Source organism: Chroicocephalus ridibundus, chromosome 5, assembly GCF_963924245.1.
Source record: "Chroicocephalus ridibundus chromosome 5, bChrRid1.1, whole genome shotgun sequence".
NCBI classification, from domain to species: Eukaryota; Metazoa; Chordata; class Aves; order Charadriiformes; family Laridae; genus Chroicocephalus; species Chroicocephalus ridibundus.
Genome location: NC_086288.1, coordinates 26473787 through 26490708, shown reverse-complemented (window position 1 = coordinate 26490708; position 16922 = coordinate 26473787). Strand labels below are relative to the sequence as shown.

General features: G+C 45.9%; 1 protein-coding gene across 1 annotated transcript in view; it reads right to left on the bottom strand.

Moving 5' to 3' along the window:
• Positions 1-16922, bottom strand: part of LEF1 (lymphoid enhancer binding factor 1) — a 70671-nt gene that overhangs the window by 18277 nt on the left and 35472 nt on the right. Inside the window, exons 4-9 of the mRNA XM_063336224.1 lie at positions 11755-11887; positions 7745-7835; positions 5490-5573; positions 3471-3593; positions 2593-2755; positions 6-11 (exon numbers count right to left, since the gene is read on the bottom strand). Coding sequence (XP_063192294.1) covers positions 6-11; positions 2593-2755; positions 3471-3593; positions 5490-5573; positions 7745-7835; positions 11755-11887 — 600 coding nt within the window. The remainder of the gene's footprint in view (positions 1-5; positions 12-2592; positions 2756-3470; positions 3594-5489; positions 5574-7744; positions 7836-11754; positions 11888-16922) is intronic.

Sequence of the window (16922 nt, the reverse complement as noted above, 5' to 3'; positions counted from 1 at the left end):
AGAGCATGCCACTGCAAATAAAATAAATACCGCATTAGACTAGGAAATAACTCATACGTAGGCAACAAATGACACGACCAAGTGTTTTTGTGACTTTGATTCAGTCTTCCCACTGCAAAAATGAAATTCATTAGCAATTACAAGCACGCTGTTTATTAACCAACTTTCAGGCATTTGTCAGCTCTGCAACTGCCAAGTGCCTTAAGCAAGACAAAAATCTTTACGGAAACAGGGCTCACCAAATAATCTGCTCACAGAACCATGCTCTCCCAACTCTACCTTAAAAAAAAACAACCAAAAACCTCAAAAACCCAAACAACCAAAAGCACCCTTTAGCTCCTGACCAAACTGAAAGATTTTGTGTTGCTTTTAAAGGGCAGCGAGCTCCCCACCACAGAAGGGCTTGCTGTCTTGTTTTTAAGCAGCAGTTACACACGGGTTTTCAATGCCAATGCAGAGGACTTTCTGGGCACCAGCAGCCCCCTGGGTTCCAAGATCAACCTCTAAGCTTCAAGCTTCAAGTTACCTGCTTTCTGACTTCTTCTTCTTGTAACAAAAGCAAAGAAAAAGGCAACTGCAAAAAGTTTCTAAGATACTGAAGCCAGAGAACTGTAGTCTTCCAAATTACATGTACTGGCCTCTGTAGCCAAGTAGGGATAAACTTCCTGCTTTTATGTACTTTAAAAAAAACAAACCCTCACAGCCTGCATGTTTGAAAAGGCACCAACTACATCAGTATCTAATAATTTTGTTCCTGTTGAAACACCTGTCATAGACCTGAACCAAAAAGAGTAAAGGCCTTTTATTTTTATTTCCACTGCTGCAGCATTAGATGTGTCTTCTTTTTGACTTTGACAACATGCATAAGGGATCCGGGGGGCAGAAGAAGACATTAAAAAAAAAAAAAAAAGACAGATGTGAAATCATTAACACACTCATGCAAGAATAATTTACAGAACTAAGATTTCAGATCAGATCACATTTGTATGATTTAATACGTCTTTTTGTTACACATCCGAAGATGTGAACTAAGGTGCTTGTCTGTCTTGACTTGGCAAGTTTGATGTGTTACCGAGAGCGCAGCAGTTCAGCCTGTTTGCAACCCTCAAACTCCCCGCGTGCAGTCCGCAGCTGGGAGGCAGGGAACGTTGTGCCTTGAGAACCGAGGTGGTTCCTGTTCCGGAAATATAGGATAGTATAGGAAATAGTGACCAGGATGACTGAACACAAAACATTTGATAATAATTAATCTCCAAGCAATTATATTGGATAACTCATGCGTCGTTTGTACCACAGTAAAAGTGGAATTGGAGGGGCTTTCATGGAGAACAGTAACTTGCAAGGAGTTGTCCAAGCTGTGGAAAAAGCAGGAAATGGAGCACTGAGGCTTGATTCATTACCAAAATGGAGATAAATAAGCCACTGCCCTCATTCAGACCAAGAAAACAAGGCTGACACACTAAGCAAGATCGATTACTGAGGGAGTGAGAATGAAAACATGATCCTCGAGACTTGCATGAAAGAATGGAGAAGGCAAGCACCGAGATGTCCTTTAAGAAGAGGTAACAAGAACATCAGAGAGAAGGCAGAAGGCTGCAGAAATCAGGACAAGTACCAATAGATTTCTGCTCTGTTGCGGGGATAGGAAGTCTTCAGATTGTAACAGAGAAGTAGCAGTTCAGGTCATGTACTGACTTCCCACTTGAAAAGCACAGGGATTTTGGAGAGTTGCAGTGCCTCTCAATACTGCTTTAGTCAGCGGTCAAGAAGAGGGGTTCACTGAGCAAGGGGATTTCAATAATCCCTACTCAAACCCAGACTGACACAAAAGTTATCCTATCTCTCATTGTCAGAACGGTCAAGGGCAAAATGGGCATTTACCTCTGCTGCTTTCCCTGGGAAGAACAACACTGACAGAGAACATGAAGTTTGTAATTGTGGGTTGGCCTCTATATTTTTTTTGGAGCATGGAAAGAACGAAACATGCCTACAATGCCGCAGAAGCAAATGGCTCTTAGCAAGGCTGTGGGACATATACCGGGATCATCGGTACTTGGCTGCTGACTTCGCAGACATTCAAAACTTGAGTGCACAAGTCCCTGAGCAACCTGATGCAACTGGACCTGCTTTGGGAGGGTGTTGGACTAAACGAGCTCCACAGGTCCCTCACAACCTTCATGACTTTACAATTGGACCACGTTATATTCACTTTGGAGTTCCATCTCCACTGGCATCCAGTGTCCATCTTTGAGTGATTCCCTCCTGCTCTGATGGACGCCAGCCTAAGAGAGGACCCAGAAGGTGATTTGAGTGCTCCTGCCATGTGTGAATGAGGATATTTCATGCCTGAAGTGCTGACACCATGACATGAGTGGAACAGACACCAATTTGACGATGTTGCGAATGCTGAAAAAAGAAAATCAAGATACTGCTTTTATTTTTAGTTGCATGTTTTATCTCCTATAGCTAATTTGATAGTTGCACATTAGTTAGCACCTCAAGCAGAAAGTGAGCCATCGCACCCAACTAAAGGGAAACACACACAAATCAGCAGCACACGCGAGTACACACACACCCTCCTCCTGTACGTACCCTTCTGCCAAGAATCTGGTTGATAGCTGCGCTTTCTTTCAGAGTACACTCTGCTACAACGTTCGCTCTCATTTCTTTCATGTACAACATGAAAGCATTCAGAGGTTTCTTAATATGAGGTCTTTTTGGCTCTTGTTCTTTTCTCTGTTCGTGCTGAGGCTTCCTAAAACGTGGTGGGGGAAAGGGAAAGGAGGGGGGGGAAAAAGCATCCATTTACCTTCAGCCTAAAAAAAACCCAATGGAAAATTACCAACCTGCAACTACAGTAGCATTTAAGTAGTAAGAATGAGAATTGCAGTGGTCATGTCCCATCCACTTTCATATCTTTTCAGACAACTGACTTAATTTAATACTCAGGGAGGATGTCAGGTTGACATTGTATAGCAAATAACATTTGATTTGTGAATCCGCTCCAAATTCATCACTTGTCCCAATTCTCTTTTTGAAAGGCTATCCGCAGTACCCTAGAAGACCACTGCTACGGGCAGGAGGATAGCTCCTTATCCGCTTCTTTCTTAGGCCTTTTCCCTTCAAGTACTAAGAAAAAGGGCTGCTTTTTACTAGTAGATTTTGCAGTTAAGATCTTTTCCAGCAGAAGTTCATGAGTTTGCACTCAAGCAACATCTACAGGTCCACAATTATGTCTGAATCAAAATGACTGTTGCTGATAGCTAAAAAGTGGAATGAGAAATGGCTTCATGTCTCATTACTCTACCCAAACAGTAGCCCAAATCTCCAATTTTAGTTACAGGAGAAGAGTTAAAATTCAAAGAGGACACGAAAGGCACTTTTTTTTTTAACCTCCTTGACTCTTCTTCAGATGGAGTTAGTTCTCAAACATCTCTAGATTAAAGGCTGGTACAGAAAGGCAGACTCACACATGCATTAGCTCACTGTCGTTGTGCGGATGTTCTTGTTTTACTTGAGGTGTTACAATAGCTGGGTGAGGGATTCCAGTTGTGTGAGGGCCTGGAGGACCAGGAATCATGTGATGTGAAAACCTAAAAGAGAAAACAAAGGAAGGTCTGTAACCCCACTGAAGACAGGCATCAAACACGTATGACAGCACTGGGATACCCCAAGAATGCAAACACTACGGAGCTTGCAATGGAAGACAATTCTTTAAGAGTGCATGAAAAATATTTGGCTAAGATTTGTGCATTGTAGCCCACTTATTCAAGAAAAACAAACAAACACAGAAATCCATCAACATTTTGGCTGTAAAGAAGTTATTTTATTACCTTTCAGGCAAACAGTTTTAGCAACGCACACAAAATCATTTAACGGTTGTACTGTTGCACTGACTAGCAAAAAAAATACACATTTCTTAACCAAAAACTGTATTTCCACACCAAGATATAAACATTCTTTAAAAATCCACCACCAGCCAATGCAAAGGAGGGAACTGCCATGCAGAAACAAATAAAATAAAAAAGAAGAGTTTTTTCAGGAAGTCCCTGATGGCTCTCTAAGGAATCTCTTACTTTTCAAGGTACTTAAGCTAAAAGATTTTAACATCATTTCACTTAAACCCACTATACTTCCCTCAAATTATTATAATAAAAATAAACTAAAAAAATCCTGCATCCTAGAAGAATGAGGCGGGGCGGGGGGTGGGGGGGAGGAGACAAGGGGAAAGGAGAGAGAGAGACTTTTGTCCTAAATAAACCTTCTTTTCGGTTGTACAAGAAGGAAGAAGGAAAAGAAAACCAAAGTACCACTAACTCAGTCATCCCACCCTACCAACCCAGGTCATCCTCAAAGATAGCTGAGACGGATGTTGAAGGTGCTGAGCAGTGCAAGCTCAGGTGCAGCAGAAAACCTGCAGGCCTTATTTTGAACTGGTAGAAAGTACCGTTAACATCAAAATCAAGCTCATGCTCCAAAGGTTGGCTGAATGAGTGCTGGTTAAGGAATCACATCCAGCCTCTCCTTTCTCCGTTCCCTAGTCACCTTGCCCTTTTCCTTCATGCCATCAAAATAAAGCAAACACAAAGCCCTATAACCAAATCAGGTCATTCTACTATGGAGAAAGAATGGGTTTTCTTCCCAATCACCCTGACAGGCACATGCTTATCATTCCCCTGTAAAGCAGTGAAGGGACAGTGATAATCCAAAGGAGCCCACACAAATAGAGGCAAGAGGACCCACCGCTAATCAAGTGGCCGGTCTTAAGTTCCCGTGCAAGAGGATGTGTCTTCTGCAGGTCACACAAAAAAAAAACCCCAAGAACCTTGCAACCTTGTGTACACCAAGCACAGGACGCAGAAGCTGTCTTTAGAGTGCAAAAGCAGAGGAGAGGAGGTCTGGAGTGTGTCATGGCCGAGTCTCAGTTAGCATTGCTTGCTTGCACTTAGACATAGACACAGTGCCTGATTCACACACCAGTACAAACACACTGTGCTGGCATCCCCTCGCCATTAGTGGCCTTGGGCTATGAAATACCTACTTGTGAGCAAGTTCCCACACAGAATAATCCCTAAATGATTCAAGACCAGTTACCGACAACTTTGAAATTAGAACTAGAGAACACAGACTAGAGTGACAATCCGCCTGGTTGCATACTTGCATGAGCAAAACCCAAGGATGCAGACTATATGTTGCATCTAGAAATGAACTAACGACTCATTTCAGATGAAACGTCTCAATTAGTTGTTGACAATTCACCAGTGCTCCTAATTGCAACACGTCAGAGACTGCCAAGAAAATGCTGAAATGAGACCAGTGTGGGATCCAGGCAAACTGTATTTACACAAATATGTTAAATAAAAATGTACGCATAAAGTTTTAGCTGACTGAAAAGCAAGCAAAGGCAGACCAAGATGCAAGCAGAAGAGCAACTTGCCCTCTAATGCCAGCAGTTACTCCCCAGTCAGACATTCACCTCCTACACCTACCTGGACATGGAAGGGTCGACTGAGAGTGAGGATGGATAGGGCTGCCTGAATCCACTCGAGATGGGATATACAGGCTGACCTTGCCTGAGGTCACAGAAGAAAGGAACCCATCAATCATACGATACGGTATTCAGTAGTTACTCAAGAGTTGCAGGCACTTGATGGGAACTCAGTACTAGTCATAAAAAATAGTAATAGGTAACACTTTCAAGAGTTCTGCTGTATTCAAAGCTAACAAATATTTGAACGCTTTGGACTTTCTCCCTCGCTATTGAAAGATTCCCAGGCACATGCATGCACACTCTCTGTCCCTAACCCTCTCTCTCATCTAGTTTTAAAAGCACCGGAATCGTATTTGGTTGACTAGCTCTTAGGAAAGAGGCATTTCATTCCAAATAGTTCTACTGTAGATCAGTGCAAGAACACCAGACTGAATCGACAAGCTAGAAAATCTTTTGAACAGTTTTATTCACTCTTTGAAAACTTAGGACTCTCTCCATTTGCGTTGTCTATAGCGAGGTAGAAGTGGCCAGCTTTTCTAAGAAAGTAGAAGTTTATTTGATAAAAAAACCCCACAGACACCTAAAAGCCCACAGCAACACAAGCCCATCTTAACTACTTGAAGTTCAAACTTTGCAATCCAGTAAATGAAGTTTGTTTGAAATCCTTACCTCCTTTATACTCCCACATATATGGAATATTTTGTTGCCAGCCTGTCATTTAGACTCTAGTTTTTACCATCATCACTACATTTTGGTTACTTTCACTTAGCAATGGTTCAGGTCACGACTACAGTTAACACCCTGAAGTAGGATGCTACAGTAATGAAAGAAATACCAGTTCAACCCAAACATCTGAACTGGCCCAGAATGACCACCACACACATCAGTCCTACTCAAGCAGTTACTTATTGACCGGCAGATCAGCTTTCAGAGAGGAAAAAGGGGGATTTTGGCCTTTGTAGGGTGCAGGTTTCATACTTGGAGTACATTAATGGAAATGAGCAGTGCTCAAAGGGAAAGGGAAAAAAAAAAGGGGGAGGAAGTCTCAGCAGCGCTACCGCACAGAAGGCAGCTGGAAGCTGTACAGCACAAAGGGCGGGTGGGTACGTCCTGCTGAACACATCCCCGAGCCTTATAGGATCGGATCTTGTCTCTCCTCGTCTTTCTCTTTTCCCTCTTACCTCCCCCCAGCCTCTGCATCGAGAAACCGTTCAAAAGAAATGATTGACCCCATATGGAGAACGAATGCCAGGAACTGCCTGGTGCTGCTGGAGGTGGGGAGTCAGCCGAGCAGCAACCAACAGGGAGGAAGGGTGAAAAAATAATAATAAAAAATAAATAAAAAAAAAAAGAGACTCAGAATTTTAGTTTGGTATCTGATAATAATTTGTCCCAAAAAGGCACGTGGCACTTCCTGAAAGATTTGCCAGCAATACAGCATTTCACCGTCTTCTGTTCTCTCCTTTCTACACCTACTGTGATCTGGATCATGTTTTCCTCCCATAAACACACTACAAAAAATAAATAATCTGCATCTCTCATTGCATGGGCAGAGGTTAGTCTGCCCATGATACAGATTCTGAAGCACTGAAATTGTTGCTGAGTTTCCTTATTCCTTGCTCTGACAGATCTGAGGCAAGTACCTATTTACCCCAAGCAGACATGAAGCATCCCGCCAAATTGATTACTCTGAAAATACCACGTGTTTCCTCCAAAAGGAAAATAGCACCCTGAATGGCAGGGAAAGATCCTGAGAGGGCTAGTATTTTCAAGAGCAGCAAAATCTCCAAATGACAGAGTCTTCTCTCCATACAGAAAGTGTGAAAAGCAGCAGACTACAAAAGTTTGTTCGCCATTTTGGTGCAGTTTCAAGACTTCCCCCCACACACATACTTCAAAGTTCCTTCTTACCTCCCCTCCCCTCACTAATTGCAATTTTGTTTATTACAAATTTACATTTAATTCCTTGAGAACTGTTTTCTGCTATCTTTCCAAATGCCAAGAGCCACGAATCTGAGCCATAAGAAATATATAGACTTCAAAGTGAAATCTACACACTTCAATTTCTGTACGTGTTCAAAAACCAGATTCAATTCATTTCAAAGATCGACATTTTTTGATCTTTTCAACTAAAATAATGTAGTAATTCCTCACTGCAGCGACATTCTTATTTTGTAAATGCTGCAGTTGATTCAACAACAGCGAATGGCGTGAACATGCACCTTTGTCTGAAAAGAAGCTAAAAGATCTTACCAGCCAAGAGGTGGTGTTATCTGTCCAACCCCCCCTGGAGACAAGGGATAGAAGGTAGGGAGATCAGGAGCTGGAGGATGCCTGGACATGCCTGTTAAAGAGCACAGAAGAATGAATGACTTTCCCCTCAAAATATTACACGTGAGCTACATTTCACAGCTAACACGGCCAACGCTATGATGGAACTGGTGCTCTAGGTAAGACATAAACATGTTCTTGGTTGGGGTTAAAAGCAAAAGGCTACCCACGCCACCTTCAAAATAATAAACAGCTTGCACACGATATTGCAATTCAAAGGGAAATAATGGAAAAAACAAAGTGGAAGGAGGGAATAAATGTACGGGTAAGGGCCTGTGCAAGTTTAGATCTCCTGTAAAGCGCGTTAGGGAATACTGTCCTCTCAATGGTTTCACCAAACCCGATTGGATCCTGAGGACCTCTCCGCACACAGCATGAAACAAGAGGAAAATAAAGCGTTGTCAAAGAGGCAGAGCAGCAGAGCTATTAGATTAGGTAAATTGCTACTTGTACGTTTTCACGGGTTCCCTTATGGATTCACAGATTTTGGAAACTTGCTACCACAGAGGATCAGTGGTTAATTAAGAATCATTTTCAGGCCTGTAATGGTCACACTTGATATGATTCATTTGGCTTCCAATTGTCACTCCAGCTCCAACTAAGCTCTTCATCAAGTTGACTCCTGTGGGCTCCAAGGTCAATCTGTTTTGCATTGGTAGTATTTCATGGAAAAATAAGAGTCCCATCAGAAATGATCCATCAGCTCACATTGCCCAGAACACAGAGTCCTACAACTGCAAGAATCACCTCAAGATTAAAGCTAATCCTTGTCCCAAAAGGGTCTGTGGTCTCCATTCTTCACCTAAAACCTTGTGCCCCCAGGAGACATGGAATTACAGTTGCAGAGGCCACAAAGACATCGGTTTATTTAAATGTGTTTGGGGGAGAGGGGGCTGAAGCAGAAGGAATTGTTAAGTCTACTTCACATGTTAAATCAGCTGCTTCAAAAGGGCATTAAATATTTATGTGGTGACACTCCAAAGGTCCAAGACTGAGTGTGTGCTACCTTGAGACTCGGTTTATAGACTGATGCTACTGATTTATTTCCCCCCCCTAGTTTGTATTTAAATCTTCTGAATTTAATTATAAGATTTGAAGAATATCTTTCGGGATCGTGCACAGAAAAGGACGAAAAACAATACTGGTGGTGTTACTGTCTGGAAAAAGCTAAATTCTCAGACATGGGGCCACAACCTGAGGATCTTTTTTTTGGTCAGTTTTTTCAAAGGCATAAACCAGCTGGTGGCCGACAGGAGAGGGAACACTTTATATATACCAGGGTTTTTATGTGAGTTAGAAAACAAAAAAAGGTGAAAAACAAGCCCAGCCTTTCATCTCTCGCATCTCTGGTGATGGCCAATGCTCCTGGGAGTGTTGACATGACCTTGTCCCTGCCAGACCAAGTTCTGTGCAAGGAGCTGGGCCGCTCCTTACCCAAAATCTGCGTTTCTGACCCACAGAGACGATGCTGCCCCTTCTGCACCAATGCACAGTGGTTATTGCTAGTCCAAAACTTGTGGCCCCTATGCGGGGCTGTCAGCTACCTAACACCCAGCAGGAACACATGCAGTTACCACAAGGCCAGCACTCTTTGAAGCAAGCTTTTGCTCACAGGAGGGTTAAGAAAAAAGTAAAATAAAATGAAAGGGAAGAAAGAAGTGGCTGCCTTTAGCCAGGCGGTGGCTGTGTGTCCATCCCGACGTGCCTGAGGTGCAAGAGGCGGCACCGGGGGCAAGCTGCTGTGGACCCCCCCCATCACCTCCCCGCTGGGGGATTTTGGTGGGAGGAGAGCACCCCGGCGTCTGGGCTGGGGCACTGGGGCAGCGCCTCGCTCCAGACCCACGGTGGGAGGCGAGGACAGAAACAATGGTCGGAGGCATTTGGCAGAGGACCTGAGGGGAAAAAAAAATAATCCTCTGTTCACAGCAACCGCATGGGCCACTTCGCCGGGGCTGCTCCCACACGCCAGCGGCGCTGAAATGGGGAGCATGGAAAGACCACACACATCTAGGAGACCGTCACAGCCAAAACCAGAAGTCTCCAGCCTGTGTTATCTGTCCCCATCTCCACCAGATGCTGTGCAAAGGGATGGAGAGCCCGTTCAGGACCACCAGAGGGGCACAAGCTCTGCGACAGAGATGCCCCTGGCCGCCCCCCAGGACAGCCCCCCTCTCTGGGCTTGTGCTCAGGGATGGGGACGTGAGCAGTGGGATGCACTGGGGCTGGAGAAGGGAGAGGGCGCGACGAGGCAGAAGGGAGGATGGGCAGCAGAAGCAACTAACCAGATGTTCGGTTTGGGTCTGCAGGAGAGGAGCACAAAAATAAACCAGGGGTAACGGCGAAGAACTGGGGTGCAGGAGGGCAAAACACATGGTACAGTAACTGAAAACCTCTCGAGCTCACGACTGGGGCAGCAGCGGGGTGTGCCCCCGCCGCCACAGCCAGTTTGGGCAAGAGGTGGAAATCCCGTACTCTAATACATGTGGCACCCATGGGATTTCAAGGAATGAGCATGAATATCCCTCTCCCAGGCACTGACGCAAAGGAGGAAGGCAAATGAGGACAGGAGCTCGCTATTTGCTTCTTCCAACTCTGGAAAAGATATTATACACATATTTACAGACCCGGCTTTCCAGGCAGAGTGCTTTTTGTATTCCCGCTCCCTAAAAAACCCACCCAACTAACCAACAAACAGCAAAACCCACACAGAGCCACAACGCCATGGTATCTTCTGGATGTAGCCCATGTTATTATCTGTGGAGCAAGGCCAAAATAAAAACTAGGCATTCAGGGAAAGTAGGAACTAAAAAAAGTCTCTCTCCCTGAAGGATGGTGGCTAGACACCTCTCCAAATAAATGGGACAACTGTACATGTGGATGTGTGCCCATGAACTTGTCGACTAGGTGTCACACCACATGGTGGGACACGCGTGTGCAGAAGGCGGCATGGAGAGGCACCCGCCAGCCCCAGCCCCGGCACGGACAGACTTCACACCCACGCACTGATGTCCTGACTAAAGCAAACATCCCCGGAAACCCTCTGCTCCTTCTCTTTCCCTCCTCACCACCAGTCTTCCCGCACAGGCTTCTCCTCCTCAGGCCGCTTACCCAAATCCTGGCTCGGACTCATGCTGCCCGGGGTCAGTCCTCCCCTTGCACCCCACCAATGGCCATCACGTGCCCCCAGGCTCCTGCCTCCCAAAGCAAGCAAACACAACCAGGGAGAAGCCTGTCGGCTCTTCCCTGGACACCCACAGCCTGACCCAGAGTGGGGCTGGTGATGCTCCCAGGTGAGGATCTGTGGGGTCTTTTTTGGTTCTTCTAAGGAGTGCTAGGGGCCCAGAGAAAACTGACACCTGCGACTGTCACTTAAAATGATGCTTTCTGTGGAAGGCAGTGGGCATCAGAAGGTTAAAACACGTCATGTTTGCAAAGCCTTAACCTGCGCACGCTCGAAACTGTATTTTATGGGTTACACTTCAGTTATGCCAGCCGATGTATGGAAGAATTCAGACAGTCAGAATGCAAGGACATAATACACAATTCTGAATAAAAGGGAGAAAGAAAAGGTTTCAGTAACACCACAACTCAAGTACTCTTCCCCCGTTTTCAGGAAGGTGAGGCGTGATTGCTGTTTCTGCATCCACACGCTGCAAGCCTTGGGCACAACAGGGGGTGGTGAGGACTGGCTGCTGCTTATTGAGATCTTAAAAGATGTTGATGAGTAAAGCAAGCCCAAATTATCACATTAGAAAGAGCACAAAGGTTTAAATGGCCAAGTTAAATATCAGCATCACGTCAGAATTACCGTCTCTGGAAGCGGGCATGCACATCTGGAACTCCCCCTCTAAAATGTTAAGAATAAAGCCGTGCCGGCAGCACGGGGGGCAGTGGGACTGCTCTGCATCCCTGCCAGGATGGGACAGGCTCACCTTGTTTGGAGCTGACGTCGGAGGGGATGTGAGATGGGTGCGACCCCGGGGAAAAGTGCTCATCGCTGTAGGTGATAAGAGGGGTGAGGGGGTGAACCGCATGAGAAGGCTGTACCACTGGCACCTTGTTTGACTGCAAGAGAAGAAAAAAAATATTTCAGTTAAATAGTGTTAGTGAGGTGTGGCTTCTGCATTTAAACAACAACAACAAAAAAAGGCACTTCCAAAATACAATTTGAAGGGAGGGGGGACAACATTGGGGCTTGCAGATGGCAACCAGGTTTGCTGACAAAATCGGCATCCTCAAGCCAACAGTGCCTGAGGAGGGATGCGGGCGTTAGGGAAAGGTAAGGAAATGGGTGGGCTGGGAGCAGGAGGAAAGGCGTTTGGGAGGCAGGGAGATGGGGCCGGGGAAGCGGCGGTCAGAGAGCTGCAGGGCAAGAGGAGCACCATGCTGGGCAGGCAGGCACCCTGCCCCAAGAGCTGCCACTGAAGGACGGCACAGCCAGCAGCAGCGCTGAAGAAACCGTTTGGTCGTGGGATCAGCATTAAAAAAAAAAAAAAGGTTTAAAGTACAGGTTTGCCACATCTCCAGCCTTAAAAGCAGCACAAGCATCATCAACGTCGCTCATCCTCTCCACCACTCTCCCGCGCAACCGCAGCATGGCACAGCGGGGACAAGCCCCTGGCCTTGCCAGAGGGTACGGTGGGCTTTGCCCTTGGCAAGTTTACAAACTCCACTTGAAACCTCCTGCTCTGGGTAGCAGGTAACTGAACAGCCACCCTTAAAAGCCTAATTTCATATGTAGGTGATTGGCAGCGGCCTCCCAGAGGGGTCAGTCAAGTAGGAGACCCACGCCTCTCACCGTGTCACACCAAGGAGAAATCAGAAGTGCTACCAATGTCCGAAAGGGTCACAGAATGGCAGGGTTGGAAGAGAACTCTGGAGATAATCTAGTCCAAAACGATCCCGAAATGGGTGCCGTACACAGCCATGTCCACGCAGGCAGAGATGCTTCCCATTGGCCCTTCCCACAGAAGCACAGGGGAGGGGACACTCAGCATGATGCTACCCAAAAATCACGCTCTTGGACCAAGGCGGCAAGACAATGGGACTCTTCCGTCCCAATCAAAAGCTGCTGTTATTAACACTGCTTGGAACACAAGTTGATCTTCCCATGGCAGGATGAGGCAGAGCGATAATGCCAGCGTGTAACAGGCGCTAATTATTTGTACCCTGCCGCTCTGTACGCCCCCCCTTAGCAAAAATAATTACGCCCCAAACAGGTTTTTATTAAAATTTTAAAAAAAAGGCAAAAAAAAGCAATAGTCCTTCAGAAAGAAACGCTGATAAAATTCAGCAATGATAGCCTGTCAAATACCAGGAATTAAGAAAAGAAAAAATACTAATAATTTAAAAGCCCAATGAAATTAATTTTCTTTGAGCTCACTGTTGAAATCCCGGCACAAGCCGACGTTAGGACAATACTCCAAGTACAAACCCAGGATTTCTCTGGACTTCCAGAAGCAGAAGGGTTATTAAACGGACAACTCAATTTATTGTTAAGGCCGGTAGGAGTAGAGGAAAGGGAGCAAATGGGAACCAGTGCAGCATTTTCTGCTTGCCTTGTTTCCAGAGCACCACCTTAAGGAACTTGCATTAGCAGGCTGTATCTTCTTAATGTCTGACCTATCCCTCCAGTCATATAGCTCAGAATCTGGTGCCATGAATTTTTGCTAAATTATGCTATCCTTGCTCTCCTCTTAATTTTACGGTTTTCAACACAGATTTGCTTTCCTGTGGGAAAGAGATAAGAACCTGAGGATTTTAATTTAAGCTCCGGCCTTGTCTTATATTTTGCAAGATGGAGAGAGAAAGCAGCGCCAGTAGGTGTTTTAAAGCCAACAAGCATTAGGTCCATTTTTGTGAACAAATAATAAAAGCAATATGAATTCTCAATAATATATATGCGTTGAGTTGTAAAGGGGATAGCTCAGACTGCTATTCATCTTCCCTGTCTGTATAAATTCAACAAAAAACAGATGCCAACAAATTTCAGACGCTTTACAAATCAGGCCTCAGTCTTTTGCTACGAGACTTGTCGGCCGGCCCACCATTCAGCAAGTACTTTACCAACAATAAACTGTACGTTATGAATAAAGATCAAGCAATAGATGTATTTAGGTCACACACACGCAGCTGCTAATCAGCATTAATTTCTCAAAATTTAGTAATTAACATTTTGTATTATACTGGATGTAATTGTCATGCACGCCCCTGGTATCAGGGTTACTCGCTTTTCAGAAATCACCCGTTTGTACTTTGAGCGAGCCAATCCCAGTACCCCCTCGTTCTCCAGCATAGATTTTATTTTATTTTCTAATTCTCGGCACCTTATCCCCTAAGCCCACGGCAGCAGCTTTCAACGGGCGAAGGAACCGTGAGAAGTCAGGAGAAAAGCAAACCGCTTGTCAGAGGGCTTAAAATTAACATATGAACGGGCCGTATCGCCATTAAGAGCATTTGGGGGTCTTGCAGAGCCAGAAACAGAAAAAAAAAAAGTTAATAATAAATAATAACAATAAAAAGCTCTCTGGCCTGCCTGCCCCACACTGCTTTGGGACGACGTAGGGAGCTCTGGACACCTAAATCAGGCTGGGTACCCAGTTGTGCCACCAGAGCGGGGCTCGATAGGCACAAGCTGAGCCTCCCTGTTCCCTGTGGTCCCATCAAGACAACCACAGTGATTGACAGGGGGAGAAAACACAGGGCTATATGCGCAAAACCAAACTAGGAGAAAGGCCTGATGACATATTTTCCAAAAGCCCTACGGACAAAATTGGTTCTTCTATGGCACTTGCCCCACAGGTCAACCCAGACGGGTTCTCTGCGCCCTCCTCACAGAGAGGGTTCAGGGCAGGAGACCAGGATCTCGTACGCAGACCTGGATGCCCCTCTCAACACCCTCTCAACCCTCCCAACCCCTGGGCCAGGGCAAGGGGAGGAGCAGATTGGTTCCATGCACCCTAACTGGTCCCATGTATGCTGGCCTACACCCTTCACTCTCAGGGGCATCTGGATTTGGGACGATGCCGAAGCCCCTTCCACTCCCTCAGGGCTTTTCAGGGCTGAGCAACATGGCCAAAATCCTACCTCACACTGAGGTACAAGACAATGCTGATTTGACTCCTTCTACTGCAGATCAGTGTCTTTGCCCATAGGCTGCCTCTCCTCCCACAAACACACCATCCCTACTATGTTAATCTCCCCAAATCCTCTGAAGATGGTGCATACAGCTGCAGAAACACTAGGACTGCCCATCTGGGTCAACATGATCTCCATGCAGGGGGAACTCGGTCCCCCACACTTCGCTCAGCCCCTGCTAACCCAGCCAGCACCCACCACGGCTCTTCCCGGCACACTGGTGACATTTACATCTAATATAGTCACAGTTCGCGGAGGACCTTTTCTCCTCAATACAACCTTAAAAATCTTCTCCTGCAAAACCCGATCAGTCTACACACCTTTAATGAGACAATGACAAAATCAAACATTGTCCTACATGAGGTTCTTCAATATTTCAGTACAGAAATTATACTTCATCCAGTACAGAAATTATACTTCATCCACCCACCAAAATGTAATATTTTGATGCAAGTTGGTACCTAAGCAGCTTCTAGCAGGTAAGAATACAATTCTCATTTCCAAGACAATCTGAAGAAGTTGGGTAGTCATTGAAGCAATTCCTAACACAGGTCTGACGCATTGTACATGGTGTCTTGCCACACCACATCCATTTTGTCACCTTCATTAAACTCTGGGCCTAAGCTTCTTCACACACACTGGAAAGTAAAGGAAATTGAACGCACAGCCTAGATCAAGATCTGCAATTTGGAAAAAAACTGCAATCAACTACAAATGAGGACCTTTAAGGCTTTAAGGCATCTTGTCACATAGGGGTCATAACCCGTTATGAATGTTAAAGGTTAATGGCAAGGGGATCACGCACGCCTGTTGGCCTGGGGACACCCAGCTGTGCCCCACTGGACCTGGCTCAAAAGGACACTCACTTCTCAGTGACTAAACCTTGGTGGCCTCCTTCTTGGACGCCACTGGCCCATCAGAGCTCCAGTCCCACAGCACAGTCTCACAGCAGAGCCTGCGGCAGCATCCCTTGGGAACTGGCCTTGCACGCAAAGGAACCCTCCCCGGGGCACTTCTGCTGCTTGGGCATTTGCTCACCAGCTTGGCCTTCACAGCCGGTATCTTTTATTTCTCCCAAGCACCAGCTCAGGCTGAGGCGAGGCAGTGCAGGCAGGGGATGGTCCCCTGAAGGGACACCAACAGGGCAAACAGGCAGGGCTGTGAGAAAACACATCTATTGGAAATGGCAAGAGCTGAATTATTCGACCATTTAGTGCATGGATGAAGCTGCTGTTCAGTTTTATGACTGACCTGAAAAAAAAAAAAAATCCTCAATGAAACATTAGTGGGCAAAGGGCAGGAGCTCGTGGGGACAAGGACCCTGACCCAGCAGTAGTCATTACCCCGGCAGGAGGTTCACCATGCACCGGACGCTGGCTTAAAACTATTGCTGCGTGAAAGTAAGGCAGGAACAACAGCCCAAGTCAGTACAACAGCAAATGTTTCTCTTGCAAACAGCAATCACAGTCTGCAAGTGTCAAGCTTGAAACGTACTCTGGCATTTTTCCTCATTTTTGACAAGCAAGACTGCCAGAAAACAACCAAAACACAAGCCCTACCCAATCAGCTGGATAAGGCTTCAGCCAAGGCCCGCACCTGCAAGGTATCCTATATGCAACAAGCGTGCAAAAACTATAAAAAGCCTGAGACAGACACGCCAAAAATGCCTGTAGGTCAGCGCCGGGCGCGGCGGGCGGCTGGGAGCTCCTGCTGGAGCTGGGGGGACCATTTGTTCCAGCTGCTGCACAGAGAAAGATATTAAATTAATGACCTTTCAAAGGACGCACATCTACAAAGGAGGTCACGGACGGGCAGGGAGGTTCGCAGGGAAGCACGAGGAAGCGAGCTGTGGCACACAAGGCTCAAGCGTCCTTGGGTCAACACCCAAAGAGGTCCTGCATTGGTTTCTTGGTTTGTTTTTCATCTTTTCTTTAAACACAAAGCTGCTTCTAAAAAGCAAAAA